Below are 13,784 nucleotides of genomic sequence, written 5' to 3'. Positions count from 1 at the left end.
GGATAACCATGCCTGAAACGTAACTGACATATGAAAGAATATACAACAAATTTGAGGGATCAAATTTGATAATGCTAGATCAGTTCGATCAAAAATATCAAATGAAACTTTTCTTATTGAGACAACAATAGGAATCCAGGCTTTTCCATTCCCAAATCATGCCTATTTTTTCAAGCCCAACTCAAAATAAACCCAAATCAGAAGTACTAGAGTAGTATTTCTAGTAGCAATAAAGACTACTTGATGTGTTGCCAACTAGATTAGGACATTCATCTTTTCAATCTTTGAAAAGTTGTTTCCTCAAATTTTTGCATATGCTCCTCTGAATTTTCCCAATGAAGTCTGTGAACCTGGAAAACATTGTATTCATTGACCTCTATTAAAAGCATTGTTCCGTTTACTATTGCGCACTCTGATGTTTGGGGACGGTACTCTACCACCTCCCTTTTTGGTCATTGTTATTTTGTGTCATTTCTGGATGATAGTACTTGGAGTACTTGGGTATACCATGTGAAATCTAAAGATGAAGTATTTTCAATCTTCAAGAATTTTTCATAAGATGGCTATTACCCAATTTAATTCCCCTATCAAAATTATTCAATCTGATAATGGGGGAATACATTTACTCTGGCCTAAAAACTTATTTGAATGATCATGGGATTGAACACCAAAGAACTTGCATTGGGACCCCGCAACAAAATAGGGTAGCATAAAGGGCAGCCCAGTGCACGAGGCTCCTGCCATTGCAGGGTCTGGGGAGGGCTAGATGTACGCAGCCTTACCCCTGCTTTGCAGAGAGGCTGTTTCCGACTTTCCGTGACTCGAACCCGTGACCACCAGGTCACAATGGAGCATCCTTACCAGTGCGCCAAGGCTCACCCTCAACAAAATAGGGTAGCAAAAAGAAAGAAAAAAATCGGCATTTTCTAGAAGTTACTCAGGCACTCTTATGTCGCACTATGTTCCCAAAACTTTTGATGCAGTTCTTACAGCTGCCTTTATTATCAATCGTAAGCCCTCTCATGTCCTTACTTTTAAGTCTCCAATTCAGCTCCATACTCCTAATCACGCATTGTTCTATATTCACCCCCCAACACACACACACACACACACAAATAAATAATAAATAAAAAAAGAGTTTTGGATGTGTTTGTTTTGTCCACATTCAAAAGGCTCACATACTAAACTTGATCAGAAAGCTCTCAAATGTATTTTTTGTTGGTATTTAGCTTCTAGGAGTATCAATGCCATCATACTGCTTCTCGGTGACTTCTTATGTCAACGGATGTTGCTTTTCATGAATCCACCCCTTTCTTTGCTTCTCATGGTGCCTCTCTTCAGGAGAAGCCTGTTAGTGAAGGGAGGAGTGTCCTTGTTTTTCTTTTTTACTCATTCCGGTGCCACCATATGTCTTTGACTCTAGTGGTACTACTAGTTTACAGGATACAAGTGAGCCGGCTAAGGAGTCGAAAGTCCATATGAGGAAGCCAGGTGAGAAACAATCAAACAAAGCTATTCCTACCTTGAATGCAGGAACTACCTTAAAAAACCCTACTTTTCTAATCATGTTCCTGTCATTGATACCAGTGATAATCTTAATCTTCCAATTATTGCATGTAAAGGGAAATGCACATGTACGCAACATCCCATTGTTGACTTTGTTTCAAAGCAATCCTAATCTCCCTCTTTTTGTTCTTTTCTGGCTTCTAATTCCTCTGTCTCTTTATCCTCTTGTGTTTCGAATCAGTCTTTATCTCCATCTTTTCGTCATTTTTCTGGCTTCTAATTCCTCTGCCTCTTTACCCTCTTCTGTTTCAAATGCTTTATCTCAGTCTCAGAGGAAAGATTCTATATGTGAAGAAATGAAAGCTTTAGAAAAGAATGAAACATGGAAATCAGTGGCCCTTCTTAGAGGGAAGCAACCGGTTGGCTGTAAATGGGTCTACACAGTAAAATACAAGCCAAATGGATCAGTGGAAAGGTACAAGGCTATGTTGCTTATGGCTACACCGCAGACATACAGTATTGAAATCAGGAGACATTTGCTAGGTGAAAAACATGAATTTAGACAAGTTTCGTTGTCTGTTGCAGAGAACCCATCTTGGCATCTTTATCAGTTAGATGTGAAGAATATCTTTCCTCATGGGGATTTCGTACAGGAGGTTTAGATGCAAGTACTTCCAGGTTGTCAGCTTCCTGGAGATGAATGGAAGGTTTGTAAAGTAAAGACAGCATTATAAGGTCTCAAACGGTCACCAACAGCATGGTTTGAGCGCTTCAACAGTCATGTGAAGAAGGATGGTAACTAGCAGAATCAGACATATCACACATTATTTATCAGGATTTCACATGGAAGGGTATTGACCCTCATTGTTTATGTAATAATATAATGGTAGTTGGGAGATTTTTTATTTTTGAAAAGTTAAAAGTTTTATTGAATCAAGCGATACAGCAGGGGGACAAGTAGCCCCACAGATGCCAACAGCAAGAACAGACAACCCAGAAGATTGCATAGATTGATGAGATATGCCAAGAGAACCATTTCCTACACATCTTTCAAAAACAACCATTTCCGCAAAATAAAATAATTTTATTTTCAAAAATTAATTTCAAAACTCTTTTATTTTGATAACCACCAACACCTCACCCCCTCTTGTTCATACATTCCCATCAACGATCCGAAATGGACACAGAAATGCAGTGAGAAAAATGTAACAAAAGTTGCCTAGAATGTCCACTTAGAGCGAAAAAGGCAGCTAAAAGTAGTATGAAATGGCCAAATGTAAGTAGTAAAAATCATTTCCCATCAAAGAACCATGGTTTTAAATTTCGGTTACAGCTAAAATTTAAAACTTATCCGAAACCGAAATTTCAGCCGAAATCCCAAAATTTCGGGTGAAATTCCATACTAGCTATCAAAATGTAGTTTTTGGGACGAAATTTCGACCGAAATTTTGGCAATTCATTACGAAATTCTGTAACGGAATAAAAAATTAATATTTTATAGCAAATTTCGCAGGAATTTCTGAAACTTCGGCCGGAATTTCCAAAATTTTGTCCGTTTCGATGCCGGTCCTCACCGAAATCCGAAATTTTCGGTTTCGGACGAAATTTAAAACCATGCAGAGAACTGCAAATAAATAAAAAACTGCTTATTTTTATTATTTATTATTTATATATTTGTAGAATTGTATAATTTTAATTTTAATTTTTATCTTCTTATTTATTTGTTTATCATTCTCTTTTTTTGCCATCCTGAGAGTGGAGAATGAATACTTCGCGTGGAGCCCAATTAACTTCGCACGTGTGCTCAACGTAGATGATCATGTTCATGCCTAAAAACCCTTGCTTCCTCTTTCCTTCTTTTTGGTGCTTGCAAAATTTTCAATTTTAGTGGGATGACTACACTGACTCTCAAACTGTACTACCATGGGTGAGGATAATAAATCCAATGGAAACTGCAAGAAAAGTAAAGAAGAGAAAGCATCGATATCTTCCCCATAACGTAATTTTCACACCCCCTTCTCTTGTTCTACTGTTTTTTTACTTGAATTTTTTTTCTTGATTTCTACTTCTTCTGTTATATATCTTTAGAGACCAGTTAAGAAGGGCTCCTACGCATTACACCTAGGGGTTCAAGGATTCTTCATAACTTGTGATGGGGGGAGGGAACGCCAAGAAACTAACGAAGCCATTAATCTACTCGATACCGTATGCTTTTCGCCCCCTTTTATATTTCCCCTCTTTTTTATTAACATTTTGTGTTGGTGTTCTAATATGTTTTTGCTTATTTTCTAAGGAAAAATACATTTACACCCCCATCTAGTTTCTAACACATTCAACTCTAACCCTGACTTTCAAAACGTAACAAGTACACCCCTGAGGTTTCGTTGGGTTTTTTTAAACGCGACGAAGTGGACGGAAAGCATAAAATGACTATAATGCCCTCGTCTTTACCAACTAAAAATTAGGGTTTGAGTCAAACCCTCATTTATTTATCAACACAAACCCTAAATGTAGGGGTTTTATTTGTCTTCATGCACATATCATCATGCTTTGCACATAAACCCTAATATTTTAGGGCTGTTTTTGTCTTTATCATTGTTTTTTTCGTGAAATGTGGGGTTTGATGTAGCCATGGAGTGGGGTTTCGTTGTCTGTGGTAAGGGATGTCTTGAAGAAGAGGCACTTGATGCCATTGAGGAGGAACTGTCAACAAGGAAGAAACAAGCTTGGAAGGAAATGGCGTAACCCTAATCCCTTTGCAAATGGCTTAAAACTAGTAAGGAGGGTATTTTTGTCCTCAGAATATTAACACAGGTTAGTTTTAGTCATTCCGTCAAGTTACATTGACGGACCGTCAACAGAGGGGGTCTACTTAACTGTGTCAGAAAGTTGATGGGGTGTACTTGTTACGTTTTGAAAGTCAGGGTAAGAGTTGAATGTGCTAGAAACTAGAGGGGGTGTATCTATATTTTTCCCTATTTTCTATGTGGGTTTGCGTTTAAGGGTTCAAACTCCAATTTTGATTTTAAGTGGGTTTGTGTTTGTAGGTTGATGATATGTGCATGAAGACAAATAAAACCCCTACATTGAGGGTTTGTGCTGATAAATAAATGACTCAAACCCTAATTTTCAGTTTTCAAGTATGAAAACCCTTATTTTTGGTTGGGGAAGACGAGGGCATTATAGTCATTTTATGCTTTCCGGCCACTTCATCGCGTTAAAAAAAAACCCAACGAAACCTCAGGGGGTGTACTTGTTATGTTTTGAAAGTCGGGATGAGAGTTGAATGTGTCAAAAACTAGAGGGGGGTGTAAATGTATTTTTTCTTAGAAAATAAGCAAAAACATATTAGAACACCAACACAAAATGTTAATCAAAAATAGGGGAAATATAAAAGGGGGCGAAAAGCATACGGTATCGAGTAGATTAATGGCTTCGTTAGTTGCTTGGCGTTCCCTTCCCCCATCCCAAGTTATGAAAAATCCTTGAACCCCTGGGTGTAATGGTAGGAGCCCTTCTTAACTGACCTCTAAAGATATATAACAGAAGAAACAGAAATCAAGAAAAAAAATTCAAGGAAAAAAAAAAGTAGAACAAGAGAAGGGCGTGAAAATTACGTTATGTGGAAGATATCGATGCTTTCTCTTCTCGCTTTTGTTGCAGTTTCCATTGGATTTATTATCCTCACCCATGGTGGTACAGTTTGAGAGTCAGTGCAGTCGTCCCACTAAAACTGAAAATTTTACAAGCACCAAAAAGAAGGAAAGAGGAAGCATAGTTTTTTATGCATGAACATGATCATCTACATTGAGCACACGTGCGAAGTTAATTGGATTCCACGCGAAGTATTCTCTCTCCACTCTCGGGATGGCAGAAAAATAGAATAATAAACAAATAAATAAGAAGATAAAAATTAAAATTAAAATTATACAATTCTACAAATATATAAATAATAAAATAAGCAGTTTTCTATTTATTTGCAGTTCTCTACATGGTTTTAAATTTCGACCGAAACCAAAAATTTCGGATTTCAGTGAGGACCGACACCGAAACCGACGAAATTTCGAAAATTCCGGCCGAAGTTTCGGAAATTCTTGCGAAATTTGCTATAAAATATTAATTTTTTATTCCATTACAGAATTTCGTAATGAATTGCCAAATTTTCGGTAATTTCGGTCGAAATTTTGTCCCAAAAAACTGCATTTTGATAGCTAGTATGGAATTTCACCCGAAATTTTGGGATTTCGGCTGAAATTTCGGTTTCGGATAAGTTTGAAATTTCAGTCGTAACCAAAATTTAAAACCATGGTTCTCTGATGGGAAACGATTTTTACTACTTACATTAGCCATTTCATACTATTTTTAGCTGCCTTTTTGGCTCTAAGTGGACATTCTAGGCAACTTGTGTTACCTTTTTCTCACTGCATTTCCGTGTCTAATTCGGATCGTTGATGGGAATGTATGAACAAGAAGGGGTGAGGTGTTGGTGGTTATCAAAATAAAAGAGTTTTGAAATTAATTTTTGAAAATAAAAATATTTTATTTTGCGGAAATGGTTGTTTTCGAAAGATGTGTAGGAAAGGCCATTGAGAAGACAAAGTTTTTTTTTTCTTTTTAGAAATGGTGAGAAGACAGAGTTTAGTAGAGATGAGTTACTAAGTATCCCTCCACTCCCCCTCTTGTTTTAAATTTAAATTGCTTTTGCAAATGGTGGACCAATAGGACTGTCCACGCAAGCGTAGGATGAGCTATAAGGTGACAGTCGCACAATTACACATGTTCGCAAGGAGTGATCATGGAGTTGGATGATCGGTGTCATCGGGTAGTGGATGATCCCGAGAGGCTACGAACTGGACTATAGGATTGCGCTGGGATGTCCAACAGTCTCCTAGGGTATGAAGTATGTTGATTCAGGGAACTCATGACTAAGGGGTTATTTTAGAATTCCCCCACGAAGGCACACGCCACGCCACTATCACATTACTCTTCAAGTCCAGCAAAGGTCACACAAATCCTTCCTGACTAAACCCCCTCATAATTCCCATTACTCTTCCAAGTCCAGCAAAGGTTACACAAAACCGTCCTGACTAAACCCCCTCATAATTCCCAGAGAGTAGTGTTTAAAAAAAGTGATGAATGGCATTATCATTTCATATTGGAAAATGATATGGTAACAGAGAGTAATATGGTAACAGCGAGTAAGACCAATAGAAGGAACCTCTGGTTGCTCACACAAAGCCCTTCCGCAGCTGGGTGCATCGCAGAAAATCCGTCGGCCAAGAAAAACCTCTTCTCATTTTACCCAAAAGTAACTAAAGTGATGGGGATGGAAGATAATATATTTGCCATTCTTTTACTTGGGACAGCACCCAGTAGTGTAAAAGAGTAGTCAAAGATATACAAGGGACTGTCCCAAGTAAAAACAAGTAGTGAAGATATCACCTCCCTGTTTCCTTCCTCTATACGCTATTTATTCCTCAATAAATGTGCTCTCTGTCTTCCTCTGTAAACCTCAATAGAGTAGGAAGAATTGGGTGAGGCACAGTTGGCATGTTTTGTCCCATCCATTGTCCTATCCTATTTCTTACCTGCTATTTTTAACATCCATTAAATATTAAATAATGGGATGTGTGTATTCGCCCCCTTTCTTTCCTGAGCCAACTACCTTTAGAGTATTTATGACTATCCTTTTACACTACCGGGGGGGGGGGGAGGAAAATGGGAGAATATATCATTTCCCTAAATTTTTTATTAATTGTTTATTATTTTTGGCTTATGATATTTACAGCACAAGCTCACACATAATATTTTATGGTTCAATGTCCATCATTTCCAATATATATTTTTCACTGTCTTTTTTTTTTTTTTAAAAGTTGACATATTTCATTGATACTCAATAAGCATTCAGGACCAAAGGTCCCATCCTGCATTACAAGATATTAACATATATATTGGCACGGGCATGCCCGAAACCAATGCAAAATAAACCATACAAATAGGACATAAAAACCAAAACAACCCCTTTCCTCCCTTCCCTATCATGCCTGCTTGACATTATCCATTGCATTTCTAAAGACTTTCATCCCATGTCCTTTTCCGAACCTCATTTTTCCTGACTAATAGCGATAAGAGAGACTCCCAGACCAAAGTGCCTCTAGTAGCGAAAGACCATGGTCTCTCAAGCTAATGCGGAACTAAATATTTTTTCAACCCAACTAGGATCTTCAGCTTAACTGCGCAGAGACTGACCCCTACCAACATTCATCCTAGCAATTGCCTTACCTCCAACCTATGGGACTGAAGCCAGCATCACAATTTCCACCACCTCAGTACTGACTTCCTGGTTTCCTGCAACCGTTTCCTTCCCAGTCTGCGTCTAACAATTAAATCAATCAGGAGCATCATGTCTAAATAGTCTGCCACCAGAAGTCGGGTGCACCAAGGTTTTAAATTTCGGTTTCGGTGTCGGTCACCACCGAAACCGAAACATTTCGGTTTCGGGATGAAATTTTGGCCGAAATCATGTACAAATATGATTATGATTTCGTTTTTATTTTTAATTTCGGTGGAAATTTTGGCTATTTCGGTGAATATTTCATAAATTTCGGTGGTAATTATAACATTTCGGTGGACTTTTTTAAAATTTCGGTGGATCTATTTAAAATTTTGTACAAAAGGCTAAAAATAAAATTTCAACTGAAATTTCGCCGAAATCTTGGAAAGAAACAACTTAATGTAAATTTCATTTCAGTTGCGACTGAAACCGAAATATCTCGGCCGAAACGTAAAACCATGGGGTGCACTTCTCCACAACTAACTAATTCTCCTTAAATGAGATCTTTGGAAAAACAATACACACTCCCTGAAACAGAATGTCTCAGCCACCTCTTAAGATAGATCCTTTAATCGCATAATCCAGGTTTTGTTTAAGCCTCCTTGAATCTTTCTGTTTTATCATCTACAACGCTGGCTTGCATTGCAAGAAACATTTCTCTAGTCTTGCCTAGATCCTCCTGATAAGAGATCCCAAACACATCGCCAATTGCTAAGAAATCATTAAAATCTTCCAATTCTGGGTGCCCAGGTTCTTCAAGAGTAGACGATACCAAAACACCCTTTCCTTTGTCACGTCTACTGGATTCATTAGACTGCACTAATTGCTGACCATCTTCCACCTCAGGGATACCTCGCCCCAGACCATGGTCAGCACCCAGAGTCGCACGCCTAATTTCCAGACTTGCAATCGCCAGATGTTTCTCCTCTTCCCATAAACGCCTTCGAGTTCGCCTTTCCTTTTCTAAAATCTTGTTGAAAATGGGCAGATTACGAAGATGTGTATTTTTCACCGTCTATGTTCATTGATAAAAGTAGGAAAGTGATATATTGGCCTCCTTTTCTTCCCCGGGAAGAAAAATGGTCGAATATATCATTTCCCTAAAAATATGATCCATCTTATTAATGATTTAGTTTCTGTTATATTTACACTATTTCTATACTTTTTGTATCTTTTTCATTTATCTTTTTATAAAAATTAAGACTCAATATAACTTGGCCCCGTCAACCACGTTCTTGCTAGCGTCCGTGCCTAGTCGACAAAGATTTTCTTCATCCGTGTTCCACGTCGCATCCTCATTTTCAGACACTGGTTTATACATTCCACGCACCAGACTGATAGGTCTATAATCTCTGATTTATGTTGCACCCTCTTTCTTAGGAATCAGTGTAATAAATGTTGAATTAATAGCACGATTGAGAATCCCCCTTTCATGAAACACATTTATGAATGCCAGAAAGTCATCTTTAAAAACCTCCCAATGTTGACTGCCAAAGGACGTCGGGAAGCCATCCAGGCCTGGTGCTTTATCCTTCTTCATCAATTTCATTACCTCTTCAACTTGCTCAGTAGAGAAAGGTCTTTCAAGCCACCTCGATTGCTCGGGAGATAGATTTTTAAATGCGAGCCCCTCAAATTTCAGCCGCCACCGGTGTTTAGACTCATAGTTTGGCATAATACTCCACTATATGTTTTCAAATAATTTACTGATCTTCCACAAAACTGTCATCAATCATCAGACAGTTAATTGCATTTATCCTGCGGCGAGAATTAGCCATGCGATGAAAGAACTTCGTGTTGCCGTCCCCTTCATTCAGCCATGTGATTCGGGATTTTTGGCGCCAACTAATTTCCTCGAATAATCTCCTCGAGATCCACCTTCAAATCAATCCGCTTCTGACGATCCTCACCCGTCAATATTGATGATGCCTCTTTCTATTCCAAATTGCCCAGCTCAAAAGTAATTTGAACCTTCCGACGATCTTTGGCTATTAACTTCCCTCTTTGCCCATACCTTGATCTTGGCTTTGAGATTCTGTAGTTTTTTGCATAAAACGTACCCTTTCCACCCCGATCATGTCTCCTACCGCCACCAATTGGAGATATTTGAATTAAATTCTTCCACTTCGCATAAAGCTTCAGCCAATCTGAAAGGTCTAGGACCACCCGATTGATCCAATAGTTCAAGAAGAAGTGGGTTATGATCGGACGTCGGTTTCGGTACAGCTCATTGGTTAATAATTGGAAACTTCTCCTCCCATTCCTTGGATATAAGGACCTGATCCAATCTGCTCAGAATAACTTCCTTCCTGTTATTTGACCATGTGAAGATTGACCCCTCAAGAGGAAGATCGATCAGCTCACAATCTTGAATGAGGTTGGAAAGTTTCTGCATGCTACTAGTGATTGGCCCCCCGTGATAATCTCCACCCAGTATCCATGGACCTTGCCACTGATTCCGGATCCCCATTAGCTCCGGCCATAACAACTGTCTTTCTCTAGCTTTTAGTGGCCCGTATACAACAGTAAGCATCCATTGCAAATTGGTACCAATTGTTTTGAACTTAATCGAGATTGTGTACTCCATTACAGCCGCGTCCAACATCTCGAAACCGTTCTCTCTCCAAGTCACAATACCCCCCCCCCCCAACCCCCACCCCCACCCCCCGGCAGCGCGGCAAGGCCCCTTGCATCTTTTGAGATCCACCTTCTGTTTGATCTTCCCCATATACCATTAATACAATTTTCTGATACCCCCGCCATTTTTGTTTCAATTATGGCAAATATATCAGCTTTTCGACCCAGGCAAAAGATCCTTTACCTCAAGTTACTTCCTTTCAGATCCCAACCCTCTTATATTCCAAAAGACGATCTTCATGAGTAAACTAACTAAGGATACACACCCGACGGAAACCCCATGCACCCAGCCACCTCACCGAAGGCGTAATAACTCCCCAAGCCCCTTACCCTTCAAGCTTGTGAAAGTTTTATTTTTCTTTTCCCTGTTATCAATTTCAGTTGCCATTATCCGAGTTTGTTCCATATTTTCCTCGAACATAATACCCAGACAGCCACCCATCTCTGAGAATTCATCAAAATTTTCCGGGATATTAGTGCACTCCAGGGATGCCACATCTTCATATCGCAAGAGGCAATCAGCCACTTTTCCTGTGAGATCCATCTCAAGTGATTCCACCTCCGTTGATTTTGACTGGCCTACTTGATTTCCAGAGACGATCCCTTTTTCATGTGACTCAATAGAACCACGCTTCTCCGCCGAGTGATGCTTCACATGCTGTTCCAACTCTGATTTTTTTCTTTAGCTTCTATGGAGAATCAATGCCAACATACTGCTTCTCGGTGACTTCTTATGCCGACGGATGTTGCTTTTAATAAATCCAACCCTTTCTTTGCTTGTCATGGTGCCTCTCTTCCGGAGAAGCCTGTTAGGGGAGGGAGGAGTGCTCTTGTTTTTTTTTTTTTTTCCATATTCTGGTGCCACCATATGTCTTTGACTCTAGTGGTACTACTAGTTTACAAGATACAAGTGGGCCGGCTAAGGAGTTGAAAGTCTATACGAGGAAGCCAAGGGAGGAACAATCAATCAAAGCTATTCCTACCTTGAATGCAGGAACTACCTTAAAAACCCCGATTTTTCTAATCATGCTCCTGTCATTGATACCAGTGATAATCATAATCTTCTCATTATTGCATGTAAAGGGAAATCCACATGTCCACAAAATCCCATTGTTAACTTTGTTTCAAATCAGTCTTAATCTCCATCTTTTCATTCTTTTCTGGCTTTTATTTCCTATCTCTTTACCCTGTTGTGTTTCAAATCAGTCTTTATCTCCATCTTTTCATCCTTTTTCTGGCTTCTAATTCCTCTGCCTCTTTACCCTCTTGTGTTTCAAATGCTTTATCTCAGGCTCAGTGGAAAGATTCTAAATGTGAAGAATTGTAAGCTTTAGAAAAGAATGAAACATGGAAATACGTGGCCATTATTAGAGGGAAGCAACCAGTTGGCTGTAAATGGGTCTACACAGTAAAATACAAGCCAAATGGATCAGTGAAAAGGTACGAGGCTACGTTGTTTGCCAAGGGATACACCCCAGACATACAGTGTTGAAATCAGGAGACATTTGCACCGGTGAAAAACATGGATTTATACAAGTTCCATTATCTGTTGCAGAGAACTCATCCTGGCCTCTTCATCAGTTAGATGTGAAGAATATCGTTCCTCATGGGGATTTAGTACAAGAGGTTTACATGCAAGTACTTCCAGGTTCTCAGCTTCTTGGAGATGAATGGAAGGTTTGTAAAGTAAAGACGCCATTATAAGGTCTCAAACGGTCACCAACAGCATGGTTTGAGCACTTCAACAGTCTTGTGAAGAAGGATGGTAACTTGCAGAGTCAGGCCCATGGAGGGATATTGACCCTCATTGTTTATGTAATAATATTATGGTAGTTGGAGATGATGAGAAGAATTAAAAGCTCAAAAGTTATCTGGGGAAGAAATTTGAAATCATGGATCTATGAAAGTTAAAGCACTTTCTTGGGACTGAGGTAGTCCGTTCAAAATAAAAAACGGAGGTATCTTCATATCTCAACGTAAGTACATCCTAGAACATAAAGAGATAGGTACTCTAAGCGCAAATCCAGCTGACACCTCGATTGAACAAAACTATAGACTAAATGATGAGGATGAACAACAATCAGTTCATGCAAAGCGCTTTCAGACACTGGTCGGCCAATTGATCTATCTGACCCACACTTGGCCTGATATTGCTTACGCGGTGGGTGTAGTCGGTCAGTTTATGCATGCTACCAAGATCACACATTTAAAGGCAGCTAACAAAATCCTAGGGTAATTAAAATCATCTCTTCGAAGGAGAATTTGTTAACTAGACATGGTCACTTGGGATCTTAGGTCCATATAAATGCAGACTACGCAGGCCCGATTACTAATAGGAGGTCCATTTTGGGCCACTATTCCTTAGTAATAGGAAACCTTGTTATGTGGCGGAGTTAGAAACAATTTGTTGTGGCGTATGATTTGGCCGACAGTTCGAATTTATTGCCGACTCACATGTCCTGCCATGTCCAACACAACACGTGTGTCCACACGTGTCGACGCTCCTTTGGACACTTGTATTGCTGAAAGTGTTGGACTTAATGTGGATGTGTGGACATGTTTTTGTACGGTGTCAAGTGTGACATTCTGTTTTTTTATTGAATATTGTGTTTACCTCGTTTAGACAACTCGTATCCATGTCAAAACTGGACACACGAATCCATATCCACAAATCATGATTACAAATACTTTCTATTTTAGCCGTGTCCTGTTTCTAAAGTTTGAGGGTTCGCTGTGTAAGACACTCTGTGTCCGTGTCGACACGTGACACTCGTGTTCGTGACCACAAATCATAGGTTGTGACTAAATCTAGTGCAGAAGCAAAATACAGATCTATGTTGCATGAAGTGTGTGAGATGTTACGGCTCAAATCCTTCTAATCAGAGTTGAAATTCCATACATCAAGCATAATCCAGTCCAACATCACGGCACAAACATAAATAAATATCTAATAACTACTTTATAACTGCAGGATAAACACTTATCAGAGGACTGGAATGTCAACCTATAAAACACAAACCCACTTAAAAGCAAGTGTGAAAAAATTGGACTTTGAACCCTTAACAGCAAAACCCACATAGAAAATTAGCAAAAACATATTGGAACACCAACACACATGTTAATCAAAAAGAGGGGAAATATAAAAAGGGGCGAAAAGCATACGGTATCGAGTAGATTAATAGCTTCGTTAGTTGCTTGGCGCTCCCTTCCCCCATCACAAGTGATGAAGAATCCTTGAACCCCTGGGTGTAATGGGTATGATCCCTTTTTGACTGGCCTCTGAAAATATAAAGCAGAGGAAACAGAA

At 39.2% G+C, this 13,784-nt stretch overlaps 1 protein-coding gene across 2 annotated transcripts in view; it reads right to left on the bottom strand.

The window, feature by feature from the left end:
* The window catches only part of LOC143852904 (THUMP domain-containing protein), a 36,065-nt gene that overhangs the window by 21,976 nt on the left and 305 nt on the right, over positions 1-13,784 (bottom strand). For both annotated transcript variants that reach the window (XM_077362556.1, XM_077362555.1), the window contains exon 2: positions 13,640-13,756. In XM_077362556.1, the coding sequence (XP_077218671.1) occupies positions 13,640-13,756 (117 nt within the window). The remainder of the gene's footprint in view (positions 1-13,639; positions 13,757-13,784) is intronic.

The sequence above is a fragment of the Tasmannia lanceolata genome, unplaced genomic scaffold, assembly GCF_043159265.1.
Source record: "Tasmannia lanceolata isolate RefF3 unplaced genomic scaffold, GAP_Taslan_0.1 ptg000019l, whole genome shotgun sequence".
NCBI classification, from domain to species: Eukaryota; Viridiplantae; Streptophyta; class Magnoliopsida; order Canellales; family Winteraceae; genus Tasmannia; species Tasmannia lanceolata.
The sequence above is the reverse complement of the archived record's forward strand: the minus strand, read 5'-3'. Positions and strand labels throughout refer to the sequence as shown.